This window comes from Monodelphis domestica, chromosome 2, assembly GCF_027887165.1.
Source record: "Monodelphis domestica isolate mMonDom1 chromosome 2, mMonDom1.pri, whole genome shotgun sequence".
Lineage (NCBI taxonomy): Eukaryota > Metazoa > Chordata > Mammalia > Didelphimorphia > Didelphidae > Monodelphis > Monodelphis domestica.
The window spans coordinates 68,995,318-69,013,037 of record NC_077228.1 but is presented as its reverse complement, the minus strand read 5'-3'; the positions used below and the strand labels follow the sequence as shown (position 1 = coordinate 69,013,037).

Genomic DNA, 17,720 nt, shown 5'->3' with positions numbered 1-17,720 from the left:
GAAGTGGGTCAAACTCAAATAGAACCTTATTCCTGCAGGCCTCTTGTTGGCCTAGAAAACTATAAATTAACATTATGTGGCATGTTTTTATTTATTTTGTTTAACATTTTCCAATTACATTTTAACACCTCTGAGGGTAGGAAATTGAACTTGGTAACTGGCAAGTTCTTTTCCAGCTTTCTTTTGAGATATCTATCCGTCTATCTATTTCTCTAGGTAAATAATAGATAGATAGATAATAGGTAAATAGATAGATGGATATCTAGATAAATAGACGGATAGATATCTCAAAAGAAAGATGGAAAAGAGTCTAATTAAGCAAGATGAGGTTTGTTGAAGGTCTCTTTTGATCATGTACTAGCATTAAATTTTTTATTTTATATTGAATGTGTGTGTATATATTTTTAAAATTATTTTTAATATTAGCATATAATCAAAATGATTATATGAATAATCAAAATGATTATAGAAAATTAGTTTGTACTTGTGTGATGAAGAGGAAAGCTGAGATACAGTTTTTAGGCAGTGACTAAACTCTCCCAGTACCGATGGGATGTGAGGTAGAGTTAGGCAGAAGACTACAAAGGATAGATAGACCGTTGCATTCATCCCCAAGCATTTATGAAGGTTCTAAGCCAGATCCTGAGGAAAGAGAGAAGAGGAAAAAAGATCATCCTTCCTAGAGGAGCTTACCTTCTATCAGGTAGGAGAACTCTTGCTGTGGGAGTGACTAGAAGGAAATATTACCTAGACCACATAAATATTAATGAAAATGAGTCTTCCCTCCCCCTCTTTAAACTGAAACTGACAAATGAGCATCATCCACCTTACCCTACCTTTTAAGCTCTTCCAGGCCAGAAATGTCCTTCAAGGGTTAGCTCCTAAGTTTTTCAATAATTAAAGATTCCTGTGTCAAGTCATCCTAGTCAGTGGAAATTGTTCTGGATTGTTATTACAGTAAAAGTTCAGATTAGGTCAGGGTTTCTCAAACTGGGATCTATGGTCCCCCACAGAGAAGGACATGTATAGATTTCAGAGAGACCATGAGCTTAAATTTAAAGGCTCTTGATTTTCACCCATTTCTTAACTGAATTTTAGCATTTCTTTCAATTATATAAATGTCAATAACAAACATTCTTCTGAGATGAGGCTTCACCAGAATACTGAAGAGAACATTGGCACAATAATAGTTAAGAACCTTGGCCAAATTCATTCCTTATTCCCTAGCTAAAATCCTCTTCTGAAAAATGAAGTGGTTTCATCACTTACTAGCCATCTGGACTCTAGCTTTGCCCTCAGTATCTATATTATCTACAAAAACTATTTTGAAATATAGTTATTGAAATCCAAGAAGAACAATCTCATCAACCCCAAAATTAAGAAAACTTGGATTAAAGGGGTCTAGAAGGTCCTTTTCAGTGCTACAATTCAGTAATTCTATGTTAAATTAAAGCAAAGAACACTTTAGAATCGTTTTACTTATCTTCCTAGCTTCCTTGTAATATTTTTAGTTTTAAGGATGTAAAGAATGTGATGGTAGAAAAGATTTAAGGTGTAGGTAGGCTTTCTTCTTTTGACTTTGTGTCTTTTGATTTGTGTCTGTCAGAATGTGGACAGTAAAAGTGTGAGGGACCAGCGGCTAGAGCTTCAACGAAGGGCAGCAGAAACCAGTGATGATGACCTCATCCCATTTGGTGACCGGCCCACAGTTTCACGGTTTGGCGCCATATCTCGAACTTCCAAGACTATGTATCAGGGTTCTGGTCCAATGCAGGCTCTGGCAGCTCAGGGAGCTTCCACCAAATCAATAAGCATTTCTGGTGAGTATGAATTTGCTGTGGGGCAGATGAAAAATGTTTGCTTTTTTCTTTTAGTATTGAAATATTATTAACTTTTCAATGTTTTGATTTATCTGATTTTTAGAAAACTTACTATACCTTTGGGGCTATCTAGGAAGTTAGTTACTGTAGCTTAAAGGAAAAGAAACCAATATGAATTGGATGCTCCTTAAAATAGCCCTCTTTCTCTTAAAGATTACAGTCCATATGGAGCTCATGGTGGCTGGGGTGGTTCTCCATATTCCCCTCATCAAACTATGCCTTCTCAGGGACACTTCACTGAAAGGTATGTCCATCTGTCTGTCTGGAGGGGGAGGGGAGGTGATTTTTTTCCCTTTCTCTATACATGTTGTAATAATAACCAACTATTATGTATTCTTAGCTTTGTTTCCTTTTACTTTTTGGGTTCTATGTTCATTCCCTCCTCCAACCCCTGGGAATGCAAGTAATATGTTAACAGTTATAATACATGTGAAATCATGCAAAACATTTTCATATTAGCCATTTCTCTTTAATCCAAGAAAGTGCAAAAATTACATTTCAGTTTGTACTCAGAGTTCATCTGTTCTCTCTGTGGTTAGCATTTTTTCATCATCAGGCATTTAGATTTATCTCAGATTCTTTTGTTGATTAGAATAGCTAAGTCTTTCATTTAATCATTACTACATTGCTGTTACTGTGCACAGTGATCTTCCAGTTCTTCTCATTTCCCTTTGCAGTAGTGTCCAGAAGTCTTGCCTTGTTTTTTTTCTGAAACCAACCCCCTTGTCATTTCTTAAAGTACAATACACTATCACAATCATATGCCACATAAGTAACTTGTTTAAGTCATTTCCCAATTGATGAGCATACCCTCAACTTCCAGTTCTTTGTTACCACAAAAAGAGCTGTTATAGATATTATTGTTCATATAGGACCTTTTTCTTTGTTCTCTTTGGGATACAGATCTAGTAGTGGTATTGCTAGGTCAAATATACATAGAGTTCTTAAGAGAGTTTTCTCTTGCCATTCAATTATACTGACTGTAATAGTTGAGCTTCAATTTCCTTTATGCTTTCATACCAAAGGGAGAGATTGTCCATGTCGGAAGTGGCCAGTCATGGGAAGCCCTTACCCTCTGCTGAGAGAGAACAACTGAGACTAGAGCTGCAGCAGTTAAACCACCAGATTAACCAGCACACCCAGCTTCGAGGACTTGAGGTACTAGCTCAGACAGGATTTTGTTTTCTTGGAAAGAGACTTGAAAGGGACTTCAAGAGATTGAGAAAATCTTGACATACTATAGAGGCAAATTTTTACATGCTATATTCTAATTTGATAAAAGCTTCTGTGGAAAGAACTAACTTTATTAAAGTATTTAAAATGTATCTTTTAGAAAACTCAACTGAGAATTAAATTCCATATCTAAAAGACATTTTGAAGTTAGAGCTGTGTGTACCTGTTAATAATCTAAAGTTTAAGAATTTTCATAACTAGAAACTAATACTCCTACCTTAATCCTTTTTATTTGTCATTCAACAAATCTTCAAGCACCTATTCTGTACAAAGTAATCTTTTTAAGAGCTGATCTGTATTCTTTTTCTCTGAACTTGCCACCATTTGTTATTAAATTAATTCCATAAGTAGTGATCTTTGAAAAATGGAAGCTAAAAAATTAATGACTGTGCTCATTTTAGTCTTCTTTACATATTCTGTATTCTATACGTTGGGTCCTGCTTCAGTCTTTATTGTCTTTAGTTGTGTTCTCCCCTCAGATGATATTTACTTATCTGTATAAATGTAAGTTCCTTGAAAAGCAGGGAGTGTTGGGGTTTTGTTTTTTTTTTTACTTTTTATATCAAGACCTATGCCTTTCCCATAGTAGGTGCTTAATAATTGTTTGTTGAACTGAATTTTTAAAAATTGAATTAAATTGTTGAATTTAAAAAAAAAATGAAATTTAAAAACCAACACAATCCTCTTCCAGACAAGTTTGTTATTTTATTTTGTAATTTTGATTGCAAGTTTATGAAAGAAATATTGGATATCAAGTGTAACAAATAATGTTGATGGCATCCTTATGGGAGAATAAAGAATCATTACAACTTGGTATGCTAAAATGATTACCCATTGCTTATAATTTCACTTGTCTTCTAGTGAAACTATTTGAACACCAAGTGTGGATACTAAAGTACTACTTTTCTTTAGGAAAAATGATTGTATAGTGTTTTGGAGAGAAAATCATAACTAAATTTGCTCATTAGGAAGAATTGTTGGAGTTTTTTTGTTTTTAATTTCATGCCTTGCTTTCTGCTATTGTCCTGCCACTCATGGAATCTGGGATATGTTTATATTTTGCATGTCTGCTTTTTTGTGAGCATCTGAATTTTGGACTGTTTAAAAATCTCCTTGTTACCACGTGTGATCACCATACTACTGCTGGGATCAAGTAGTGATACATTCTGCCCTTTTAAAAGTTCAACCCTGTAGAGCAGCTAAGTAGCTCAGTAGATTGAAAGCAAGACCTAGAGATGGGAGTTCCTGGGTTCAAATCTGGCCTCAGACATATTCCAGCAATGTGACCCTGGCCAAGTCACTTAATCTGCATTGCCTTGCCCTTACCACTCTTCTGCCTTGAAAGCAATAAGCAGTAGTGATTCTAAGACCTTAGGAGTTAAAAAGGAAAAAAGTCCAACTCTGGTTCCTCCCCCCTCTTTAACCTCCCAGAAGGTATTTATAGTATGTAGGTTTTTTTGCTTAATTTACTTTTAATCTGTTAGAATTTCTAACCCATGTTATCTAAAAGGAGGAATGCCAGTGCCGTTTGTGACTTTGCTCAATTCTAATCATTTCAATTATTTTAGCCAAAGTGCAATTCCATTACATTAAGTAAACGCCATTCAAAGATTTATAGGCTTAGGAGCCCGGTAAAAAATTTTTTAATACTTTCAAATTAGATACATACTTAGCAATATGTCCTATTTCAACAAAAAGAGAACAAGTCAACTTAAACATGGAATGTCTGAAGTCCCCATTATTTCATACGTACTCAGCCAACAAGCCAGGCACTGTACAAAGCATTGGGGGTACAAAATGAGGCAGAAACTCAGTGCCTTAAGACCTTAGTATTTCCCATTCTATTTAAAGAATGGACATTGCTTTATAATTGCATCATTTTTTATTTATAATTGCATCATTTTTTATTGGAACGATACTTAAATAATTTTCCTCATAAACAGTAATTACCTATTCCTTATTCATTTGTTGCGCATGGCAAGAGTGCTAAGTTGTACATCTGCTTGGCTTTGTGTATTTAGGCTGTTAGTAACAGGCTGCTGTTGCAGAGGGAGACGAACACTCTGGCAGGCCAGCCCCCTCCTCAGCCCCCACCACCACCCCCCAAGTGGCCTGGAATGGTCTCAAGTGAGCAGTTGAGCTTGGAACTACACCAGGTGGAGCGGGAAATTGGGAAGAGAACTCGGGAACTGAGCATGGTAAGTGAATTGAGTTATTGCTGTCATCAAAGATATATTAAGTCATAGAAGGGGGAAAAAGAAGAACTCTTGCTACCCCTAGCATTACATTGGATTCATAAAAATTAGCTTTTTTTTGGATGTTCTTGTTTTGTTTGACTACATTCTTTTGTTGCTTCATATTCTGCATTAAGAAGAAATTCTACTGGAGACTTTTTGCTTATAAAGAGAATGTTTAAACTAGATTTTAAAATCTAAAGGCCAGGTTGGGAGGCATATAGAGTCACAAGGTTTTGAATAAGAACTGGACATAGATTAAGATAAATCTGATTTTGTTTTTGAAAATTGTTTATTTCAAAGCTAAATAAGAATAATATCTGGAATACTTATGGTTGTATATCTTCTCTGTATTATATCTTGCTCATTAGCTTGGTTAATTGAGAGATGACTGTTTATTTCCTCTTCTTTCAAAGGAGAATCAATCTTCTCTGGACATGAAAAACAAATTGGGTCCCAGTAAGCAAGCAGAAAATGGACAACCAGAACCACAAAACAAGGTTCCAGCTGAGGACCTTGCATTGACATTCAGGTAAAGAAGTAAGCATTCCTCTGGTTTTTGTAATTTTTTGTGTAGTACCCAGAGGAAGATTCCTTTGGTCTGTGTCAAAATTTAAGATCTCGTCACTTGTCAGTTTGAATTTTAATAATAACTTTGGAGGTGCACTTTAAATGAAAAAAGAAAATTTAGCTTTTATAACTCTTCTTCCTGAGGTATAGTAGTGATTTGACTAATTAACCTCACTCCCAATCCTGCCTGAATTATTAATTAAGGACCTTCCACCATGTTTATTTGTTTAGCTTCCATAATACTCAGCTATTCACAACATTAATTTTAAAATGCCTTAATTCCAAACATATCCGGATTTGAAAATAAGATTAAGCTTTAGGACTCCATGTGACTCCATGCCATGGAATAATGATGAGGAGTTCTGTAGTAGTTGGGAAAAAAATAATTTTATTTTAAACTTCGGTATTTCTTAAGATGAATGAGTATGTCAAGAATATGAGTTTTAACAATAGAGAGTACAGATGACATTTTCTGTGTTTTTCAGTGGAACTGGGAACACTTTATTCTTATGACTTGATTACTTTGATCATTTCATAGCTAAGTAATCATTTTTCTCATTCTCTCCTCATTTTGCCCTACTATCCTATCCCTTTGTAGTAGTGAAGTGCCGAATGGATCAACCTTATCACAGGAGAACATCAGCCTCCTGTCAAACAAGACCTCCTCTTTGACCCTGGCTGAGGATCCTGAAGGAGGAGGAGATAACAATGACTCTCAGAGGACAGGAGTCACGCCCAGCTCTGCCCCCTAACATGAGAGGGGAGCTGCTTTCTTCTTCCCTCATTTGGTTTGTGGGGTAGAAGGGCACAAGAGTGGTGTTCATAACCTCCAGACCTTCTGCTCTGAGGGTGGCCAGAGAAACCCAGGCATAGCGGCAGGTTCGGAGACAGTGTGCACAAACACCACTACTGAGAACAAACCCTGCACATAGTTCACATTAATGCGTTTTTTAATTAAAAAAAAATGAAAATTAGCAGTATCTGCAAGCAATTCAGATTAAATTTGTTTTTGTTCTGTGAATGAACTTTATTTTAATAACTTTGGACGCCTTGGATCCAGGGCTTTAAAAAAAAAAAGAAGAAGAAGATATTATATATATACTCTGTTTGATTAATTGTATGATCTTAATGAAGTAGGTTTTTCTTTTATTTTGGTATTATTACATACCCAGTGTATACTTCTTACCCACATCCTTCTCTAACTTGCCTCTGTCTTCCCTCTCCCCTCACTTTCCCCCAAACAAAAACCCAGACCAAAAAGCACCCAGACTTCTTGTGTGAATTTTAAGGTGCTTGAGAGGCAAATAATCAGTTACTGACTATAATGTCAGAAAATGTGCAGTAAACTTTCTTTTTATAAAGTGGGTTTTTTTAAAAATGGCGATCAGTAATAATACCTTTTTTTCCTTTGCTAATAAACATCTTGCCTTTTTGTATTTGTATTTCATTCCATTCATGTAGGCAAGTCTTAGGTCCCCCCATTCCCCAGAAGTTATCTATCATTAAAAGATTGAATTTTTAGCCTCATTGCTGCTATTACCATTACCAACTTTCTTCTTGATAGGATTAGAATACCAATTCACCTTCCAAAACACTTAGCCAGGCTATAATGAAAGCAAATTGTAGCATGTACAGAATATGCTGACTTTCTTCAGTTAACCAGGTCAGAGATTTTTGTTGCAAATATTGAGGGTAGTACCTAGACATTTGGAGCTCTGTTGTTGGGTTCTGAACTCCAGTTGAAATCATGGTGTACTCTGTACATCTTATATGATAGAATGTTTCACTTGGTCTTAACTGAAAATGAATTCAATTTCTAGTTCCCTTTTACATATCTTGGCTGTTTGGTTTGTCTTACTTTTTCTTTATGTTGAGAACACAGCACCAGAGACGCTGAAAGCTCTTTGTTTTCAAGAAAGATGAAAGAAAGCAAAACTGCCTGGCATTTGACTACAGTCTGAATGACCAGCCATCTGTTTTTCTTCAGAATAGTTAGCAGAAGTAAGTAGTTAATACCTGAAAATCAGGTTTAGTGGACCTTCACTAATGAAGACTTTTTCTTGCCAGCCACTTAAAAGAACATTTAATTATTGCTGCACATATTCTGATATTTTATATCTACAATGAGCCAAAGCCTCAAATCTGATGTTCAGTGGGGATACTGATGTAAGTCACCCTTTCTTCCTGTCTATTACCCTCTCTTGGCCTGATTGTTTTGTTTTCTTTTCTGTATTAGACTACTAAATCAGAAAGCACTGGTTATGTAATAAGTTACTGCATTGCTTTGGTTGGGTAAAAGCAAGAGTTAATATTTTTCTTGTTTATTATTTTTTTCTTAACCCTTAACTCCTGCTAAGGTTATAGCAACCTTGGGCTAAGCTTTTTGTCCATCATACTGTTAATTAAGGGGGGGGAGGGGGAAGGTGATACAGTCCTGCCATTGCCTACCAGTAGGAGAGTCCAAACAGAACACTCTTTTGAGTAGCAATTATTTAATTTGCCCAGTCAAGGCACCGCATTTATATACTATTTCACATTGAATTTGATTATGCCCTACAGACCTGGCTGGTCAAGGATTTGATATACACATATTGGCTTGGGATTCGAGCTTTCTTTTTTATTTAAATAAAAATTTATATATATATATTATATATATATACACATATACATAGTTATATCTGTATATATATTAAGTATGTTTTAAGGATTTTTTCGCATGAGCGCAGCTGTTGCGGTCAAATGTCCGATTGGGAGGTAGAAGCACTGAACTTGAACAAAAACTAAACCTTTTTTCCAGTTATAGCCACATTTTTCTTTTTTGCTCACTTGAAATTCTGATTTTCTACCTTTTGAACTTTGACTTCATAGTAGTTAAGCCCCTAAGTTGATTCTTCTTTTAATGCCTATTTTCCATTGGGGAGAAGGAGATGGGCTTCTTTATCCCTGATGGATTCTCAAGTTTTCTACAGTTCATTTTTCTGTACAACCAAAAGGCAATGTGTAGATCTTTCATCAAAGAATGATTTGGACAAATCCCTTTTCTCATTTGGACATGTTAGATAATTCCTTCATTTAAGAGGCAAGTTGATTAATTTTTGAGGTATGATGCATTTCAATGGTAGAAGCAGCTCTAAAGAAGTTTTAGGGACCTTGATTGAATAGCAGCACAGAACAAAGGCAAAGATCCATATGGAGGTTTCTTTGAGGGGAAAAAACAGTGAGTTCTACTGTTAGTTCAGCCCTCACTAGCTTACTTTTATCTTTTTTCTTCAGGGACATATTAAAATTTTTAGTGATACAAAAGATTTTTCCAACCAGGTTAAATTTACATATTTTCATCTATGTGAGTAAACCAAGAAATTCTCTTGTTTGAACCTAAATTTGTAAACACCTTGTTTTTATTCTTAAATATGTAATTTTAAAAAAAAACAATCTCTAAGTTATTGCATGTGTTAACTGCTTCTGATTCCCTATTTTTGTATTTCAGAAAAACTTTTGGTAGGCAAGATGGTCATTAAAACAATACTTATAACTTGTTTACTCCAAATCCATCTACTTTTCCTCATGATAGTTGTAATCACAATAAGAATAAATTTCCCTCTGTGTACAGCAGCAAAAGAAAATCCAAAATATCATATATGGTGGTTTCCCTGTCTTGTATCCAAGCTGCATTTTGTACACAATATGTCCTTGTTGCGATTAACTTGACCAGGTGAAATGTCCTCTTTGGGCATGATCTACTTGGCTTTTATGAACTCCTTTTTGTTAATAGCTACAAAAGCTATTGAATTTTTTTCTCTAACTTGCTTGGGTTAGTTTTAAATCTCTGGTGGTCTTTTCCCTATTTCCTTGGAGAAATTAGCAAGTTAAACCAGTCAAGTTAGAAATATAGTTTGCAAACTTTACACTTTTAGAAAATTTAATTTTTTCTGAACACTATTTTATAGTCTCTTCTTATCATTGAGTTTCCTGGGAAATCGAAAAAACTGTAAATATTATACCTCCACTGTAAAGAACTATTGGTTGACACAATGGTTTTTAGAAAAAATAATTTCTTCTAAATATTATTGTTTCTTCAGGATAGCAAAAACATTCATTTCCTGTTCTGTTTATGCAGTCAGGTTAATGGGAAGTTGGCTTACCTGGAATGTACCAGAAAAGTAAAGTTTAAGGCATGATCTAATGTATGGCCTTTTTTCCCAGCAGCTTTAGAAAAAGCTAGAGGCCTGATTAAAGGTGAGCATGTTAAGGGCAAGAGTGTAAAAGCATTGCTCTGTGATAATTAATTCTCTTTTCAGCTAGCAGAATAAGGGTTTTGTTGTGGTAGAGGAGGTTAAACTAAAAATGCTCCTTCAGGATTTTTCACAGGTTATCTGGAAGATGATTTTTTAGATCCGATTGCCTTTCTGAAGTATGTAGTTCATTTTACCTTAATATTTTTAAAGTAAGTCCATCACTTATGATAAGTCTGTAGTTCCCTTATGTGCCTTTGAAGAGAATGAAATGACTGAGGGCTCGTTCCTTGTGACCTTACTGGTTAAAGGGAGAGTTTATCCTACAATGACCACATTCAGAGAAATGTTTGACACAATTCTGCCTCTAAAGGCTAGCCCTAGATAATTAGCCAGAGAGCAGGGAAGCACAGAGACATTTGACCTAATACTGTGGGGGTGATTCCTTTTCTTCACCTTATCCATCCCCTGTTCCTTACTTGCTCTTTTCCACAATTTCTCATTTCATTTATCCCAAAAGACAGGAAACTTGTATGAGTCTCACTTGCCACTTTAAACAATTCCATCATATCACAGAATAGGAATTCTAAAAACATTTCGAATTTTGCAGCACTGTGCTTAGATTTAACCCCAAAATAGTTCCTTAGCTGTCTGGTTTCTTTTATCAATTTCCCATTATGCTTATTCTCCTTGGCTCACCCACCACCCTCCCCAATCGTGCAACAGTGACAGCTTGCTGCCTCAAAACAGAGCATTCAAATGAATTCGCTTAGCCAATAACTTCTGTGAAGTTGCCTTTTCTAATGGTGTTATTACTCAGTGATGCACAAATGTGGTATTGCCCTACTGGTAGGCAAACAAAGGTCTGATTAAGAATGATAGCCTGCTATTTTCTTTAAAGGAGAGCCAAAGACTTGTGCTTTACTCTGTTTTGGTTTGGGGGAATTGGTAGCCTTTTTTGATTGTGAAACCATTTAGTGTTTATTAGTTGACAGTACTGTGCAGACAGATGTGTCTAAAGTTAACTGCTAACGCCTTATAAAGATAGTGAAAAGTAATTTCTTTAATCTGATTAGTCTCATTTTTTTACAGTAGCATGTTTTAAGAACCTCATTGCTTTCATGACACGTCTTATATCTCTTTGTACTCTCAGCCTCTTTTAACTTGGTATATAAAGAGAAAAGAGGCTAATATTGCAATCAAGTCATGGGACTCAACAAATTAATTATTGAACAATTCACTGATTAAAAATGGTGTTAAGACATATAGCTAGTAAGCAAGGTACATTTATATTGTATTTGGGAAAATTTCTTACAAGAACAAGCAGAGTTGTTAAATGTAGGTCCTTTTTACCAAAGAGGATATAGTTAAACATTACCGATCTCCCATTAGTAAAGGAAGAATCATTTAGTTTTTTTAAATATCTTATAAGGAACTTAAGACTATTTATCACCTCTCTTCACTTTTTCATTTTTTAGGGAATCCATGTATAAAATCTTTTAAAGCACCACTGAAATTTTTTTATTGAAAGTAATAGTAGTGTTGAATATCAGTAATTTAAACTTCTCCCACCCCAGTTCTTCTAACCCCAGTATCTTCTCCAATAATAATTGCTCAGTCTATCACTAAGTTATCTGTAGTGAGCTATTATCTTAGATTCCCAAGTGGCAAGAGAGAATGAGAGTGAGTGTCTGTGTCTGACCTTAAAACACATGTGTTTATTGAGGCAGAACTGTCAGACTGAAGAAAAATGTAAGCAGAACACCTGAAATATATAATATGATGACTCTCATAGCATTACTTGGCTCTGATATCCAACCTTAATTTGCCTTCATTCATTTATTTATTCCTTCCTGCTCTGACGTTGGCTAAATTCAAGTTCAGTATGATCATTTTTGTGTTCTCAGATGATTCTTGTATTTAAAAGTAGCGTGGCTCCTCTTTTTTTTTAAACTCCAGCTTTGTATGTTTTAGAGAATTCTGCTGAAAAGACTTTAAGTTTGTACTTTTTAGGTGTATTAGATTTAACACAAAGTATTCTTAAATCAGCTTTTTAGTCACTTCAGAAATATTTTTAATGGGGAATTTACATTTTTTTAGAAAGAACAGCTAACTTTGAATACTTAAACTTTAATCTTATAGATTTTATGTAATTACTAAAAAGCAAAGAAGTTTGTCTAATGGATCATTAGGATCCATAGTTGGCTGTCACTAGTAATGGATGCTAAATAAGCTCTTGCTTTGGTGATAAAGAATAAGGAAACTATCACTAAAAATACCAGGAGTGAGAACTATTTTCCCATTAGGTAAACTTTTCTGTATTGTGCTGAGCAAAGTGGTTAATAGCCTTTTGAAATCTTGTTATGAAAAGGGACAAGAGATGCATATCTCTATTAGGCTAGTGGTTTTTTAAATAGTTATTTAAACTTTAGCACATCTTTATCTGCCCCTGGGTTTTCATCCAAATAAAAAATTCCTTCCAGACCAAAAGCTTTGGCACATCTTTCCATTCTGTTTTCAATTCCCCTCACCACCATCATCTCCCTCTCCCTCTGCCACCATCCCCCTCACCCCCCCCCCCCAAAAAAAGAAAAGATCCCTAGAGTAATAACACTTTCTTTGGGCTAGAGGGAGAGACTGTTAGTTTACCAAAAAGATCAGGTGTACAGAGATGAGTGTGCATTAAATGCAAAAATATAAACCTGTGGAATATTAAATGTTTATTAAACATTTTAATGACTGAGTTCTTATATTGAGGTCTCAGCCTGGTTGGAGGGTGGAAGAGGAAATTCCACCCTCAGCAGGCAAAGCTCATAAGTCTTTGGCATCCAAAAACAGTGTGCACTCAGTCGTCTTACAACTGTCCTGTTGCCCTTCCTGATTTTGTACTTTAAAAACTATAGAGGCGTGAGTTTGTTACCTGTAGCTTTTAGTAGTACCATAGATTGGCTTGATCCCTCTGCTTTGGTTTGGCTGTCATTCAAATAGTCCTTGAAACAGCCCCACAAAAATTCCTTTGTTTTCTGATTTAGGTGGTTTTGAATTTTCACTTTAGCTTGTGCATGCCCTATATTTTTCTTTATGCTCCTAAGGAACCTCCCAGGAAAACGCTACTCTCTTCCACGTATATCATTGCCAACATTTTTGGTGCTTTTGTGCTTCCCTTCTGGTAACTGGAACTTGAAATAGTCAAAAATCTTTTTTTTCCTTTCGTTTTTTTATTCATTGGTCCAGGTACATGATCATTTTGCTTTTGGATAGATTTGTGGTTTTGAGGAAAGAATAAGAACTGAAGAAGGAAGGATTAAGGTGTAGTCATGGGATGCAATTTTTGAACTCTAGTTATGAGGTTCTTTTTATGGCATGTGTGGTTTCCCTCTTTTTGTCTTTTTATCTGACTATGGTTATTTAGTCTTTAGGCTCATACCAGTCTCCCCCGAGACATTCTGCAGTCATTATCACCTTTTTGGGTGGAATTTTATTTTATTTTATGTTGTGGTTTTTTTTTTAAAAGTAACTTTTTAACATTGGTGCATATATGCTTGGGTTAGAGCTCATGTAATTTACCAATCGTATTGATTGTATGTGATTGTGCCCTGCAGAGGTATATTTAACAAAGCAAAAATAGTCTAGGTTAATAAAGGAGACCATGAGATTTGAGTCAGGTTATGAGTAACTTCATAAAATCACTTAGGATTTTGGATAAGTGAAAATTCATATCTACTGTTCTAAATCAATGTTAAAATCATTTGTTTATCTTTGTTGTAGTAGGATCCCCCTCCCCTTTTTCCTGTGCCTCAGCTTCCTACACTCTTCCTAACTTACCTCTTCAAAAATTTTTTTCATTGAGCCTTACAGCTACAGCCAATGAAGAAATTGCTGAATTTTCTAAATGATGATTACATTTCTTCTCAGGTTTCAACACCCCACCCCACCCCCCCCAAAGTGAGTGTAACAAATGTTGGGTGAAATTTTGCAATCCGCGAACCTATATTGAAATCCATTAGAATTTGAGGAACCTGAAAGTGTATATCCTAAAATTCCTTTTGTTTACTTTTTTGTCCAAAGCCTTTTTAAACATTATGTGAGGTAGAAAGGAAGAAGCAGTAGTTACAAATGCAAAGGACAGCAAGCAGCACCTAACGGGTCTCAAAGAGTGCATATTTCATTTGTCATAAGTTTTTTCAGAGATATAGAGCCAATTTTTTTCAAGTTTTTGTTAGGGGGAAATTGTGTGCATGTTGTTCATATAGAAGATGCCACTTTTCTTCCCTTTCTCCCATCCCCTGACTCAGCCTCATGTTGCTCCTATATAGTGTTTAAGGCTCCTATATGAGTTGCAGATAAGAAAATTTATTTTAACAATGTGGAAGGGAGGTGATTCACCTTTTGGTTTGTAAATATGTGAAAATGTCTTCAAGGTCTTATCTGCTTTCTGTCAGCATTTATATTAAATGATAAATTAATGAAAAAATTGTGGTCTTTTTTTGTTGGAGATGGGGTAAATGTGCGTATTCTACTTTTTTCTAATATTGGGAAATCTTTCCGTATTTGCTTATTCTGTACTTTGGCCCTAGTATTTCTAAAAACAGGAGGAGCACTACAAATCTGAAATCTGATAGGCAACTACAGACTCATATGTATGCAGTAAGCTAATAGCACAGAGATTTTACATATGCCAGTTGTCCCACATTTTGAGGGACCAGGGAAACATCCCTAGCCTGCTTTGTGGAGACAAGCCAACCCTGCAGTGTACTGAAGTGCCAGAATTCCTTGGGATGGACTAGTACATATTGGGTTTGAATGCAACAGGACAACTAGCACACAGTATATTGGGCATGGTATTGGTTTATAGACTTTGCATCAAGAGAGGATAACTTCCTGGGGTATTCAGAGGCAAATGTACAGGAACAGTAAGATAGACCGTCTTCTGCCCTGAAGATTATAGGATTGACAGATGAAGAAACCGAGGCTGGAAAGAGGTCAGATGATTTGCTAAAGGTTGCCCAGTTGATATGTTTTAGAATTGGAATATGAAGTGTCTACCTCCCTAAAAAGATCTCTATGTTAACCTCATGACAGTTCACCTCGAGAAATATTGAATAAGCGCTTGCTATGAGCTGGGCACTTTAGATGGCGAGGAGTGGGGAGTCCCAGACTTAAGTAACTTACATTCTAAAGGCTATGACAGATAGTCCCAAGATGTCATGGAGCAGCACTTAGCTAATGGATGGGGATTCAAAGGAGAAGGGGAAGTCAGGAGGCAAGTATTATGTGATAGGGATGAGGAAAGGAAGGTGGAATGTCAGATAGGAGCTCCTGTCGACTGAGATTTGAATGAGAAATCCAGGGGGAGAGGAAGTTCATAAGAGAGATGAGCAACAACTATGTATTGGCTTATTCTACAAAGAGATGGTAATATAACTCTTAGGAGCAGATGAGATCACCAAAGAGATCTTGAGAGAATTTGGCACTAAAGTCTGTTTTTGAGAGCTGTAAATACAACCCAGACCAAAGGAAATCCTCACTATAGCATGGTTATTCAGACTACTATCAAAGGTGAAGAAACCCAACCCCTAGAGATATCCCTAATTCCTTTTTTGTATTATTCTATCCTGACATGAAGCTCAAATTTGCATCTTTACAATTTCTTCACCATCATTCCTGGTTCTGTATCTAGAACAAGTCCAATAAATACTATCAGCTATCATGTCTCCCCTCAGTCTTCTTAATAACAAGTTTCAAGAAATAAATGCTAACTAACCACATTTATTAAAATCCAATACGAATATAGAAAGAATCCACTGTAACCACCTGGGGGGAGGGGGGAATAGTCCCAGGAATGTCATAACCAAAACACAGAGCTCCAAAGTCAAAGGGAAAAATCCTGTTGGACCTCTAATGGGAAACATAGTCCAGATCATGCAAGACCTGGTACCCCAGAGAGGATGCTGGACCTGGAGTCTGGGCAGTTTGAATCTACCCTCCTAGATATTAACTAGCTGTGTGATCCTGGGCTACTCATTTAACCAGTCTGCCTCAGAGATGGGAGCCTAATAATAGGCTAATAATAGCACCTCTCCTAGAATTGTAGTGAGGATTAAATAAGATATTAGTAAAGCACAACAGCAAAAAACACAGGTTTACAGCAAGAATTAGATACCCACCAAAATCTGAGTATATAATTGTAGGTATTTGTATGGGAGTGGTGGGATAGACTTAATAGAAGGTGACTGAATTTCAGAGTCCAGAAAGATAAATTTAAGCAGTTGATAGTGTTTTGTAGCATTTAAAGCTAATGTTCTAATGAGGGTTGGGGTAGAGAAGTAAGTTACCTTTAAGAACATCAAAGAGAATTGGGTTTGAAGGAGTTAACTGAGAAAAAGAGGCCCTGGGTATGGTTTGGTTCTGCTCTGCAAAGCTGAATGAGGGTAAAAGGAATAACCCTGGTGTATTAAAAGGGACAAGAGTGGAGGCAGCTGGGTAGCTTCAGTGGATTGAGAGTCAGGCCTAGAGACAGGAGGTCCTAGGTTCAAATCTAGCCTCAGACACTTCCCAGTTGTGTGACCCTGGGCAAGTCACTTGACCCCCATTGCCTAGCCCTTACCACTCTTTTGCATTGGAGCCAACACACAGTATTGACTCCAAGATGGAAGATAAGGGTTTAAAAAGAAAAAAAGAACAATTTAGATGAAAGCAGGGACTTGGTCAGATCAATGAATGGTCATCCATGCATCCAGAGGACCTGTTATGGCAGTGATGGACTCCTTTTGGACTGGGCCACCATGGATTCTTTTCTTAGAATGTCTATAAGTCACTAGACTTGGTAGAAGTACAAGTTGGGCCATCACTGTATGATTTCCTCTGCTCTTCATACAGGTTGATATTTTGTTTCCTTGCTTCTGTTAACTACTTGAGAGTGTTTACAACCTCTGCCCCGAGTAGCTGGTTAAAATTTAAAATTAGTCTCACCTTCTTCACCCACTTTTCCTTTAGCTTTTTCACCAACTTGCCCCACCTACTAACCTGTCCTATCAATTTACTTTACCCCGCAATGTCTCCACTTACCTTTTCTGATTTATTTCTCCTTAATTTACTACCATGTTCTTTTCTCCTGATCCTCTGTTAGGCTTTACTTATTCCCATCGTTTTTCCTTATTCCTCATATTCTTCTTGATTGTCATGGTTCTGCTCCTTTTTCAACCTTGTAAGAGAAGATTTGTAAGATTTGAAGAGAGCAGTTCTGGCAAGCTGGAGGATTCTCCTGGAACAGGGGAAGGGCAGGAAGGAGAGAGGATTCTGGGAAAAGCAGAGGAAGTGAGCTGATCTGGACAGTTGGAAAGATTCTTCTCTCTGTGAAGCTACCAGGAAGGTGGACTGGGTGGATCTCTGAACAGCACGCATCTCCTCCTGTGAAATCTTGAAGAAACCGAGGCTGTTGTCTACCCCAAGAAGACAACTAAGCAACTTCAACTGGAAGCTGTTCACTATTCCTCCAGATTCCCTAAAGTCCTGGACTGGTTATAGTTGCCAAGGCAACTAGAGAGCCAGGGCTTCTTCACTAACTGAGC

At 36.4% G+C, this 17,720-nt stretch overlaps 1 protein-coding gene across 3 annotated transcripts in view; it reads left to right on the top strand.

Moving 5' to 3' along the window:
• RC3H1 (ring finger and CCCH-type domains 1) overlaps nucleotides 1–14,623 on the top strand; it is an 84,034-nt gene extending 69,411 nt beyond the window's left edge. For all 3 annotated transcript variants that reach the window (XM_056815566.1, XM_056815567.1, XM_056815565.1), the window contains 6 exons: nucleotides 1,607–1,820; nucleotides 2,034–2,124; nucleotides 2,906–3,038; nucleotides 5,135–5,311; nucleotides 5,764–5,879; nucleotides 6,516–14,623. In XM_056815566.1, coding sequence (XP_056671544.1) covers nucleotides 1,607–1,820; nucleotides 2,034–2,124; nucleotides 2,906–3,038; nucleotides 5,135–5,311; nucleotides 5,764–5,879; nucleotides 6,516–6,669 — 885 coding nt within the window. In that variant the 3' untranslated portion in view covers nucleotides 6,670–14,623. The remainder of the gene's footprint in view (nucleotides 1–1,606; nucleotides 1,821–2,033; nucleotides 2,125–2,905; nucleotides 3,039–5,134; nucleotides 5,312–5,763; nucleotides 5,880–6,515) is intronic.
• Nucleotides 14,624–17,720: the final 3,097 nt, after the last annotated feature.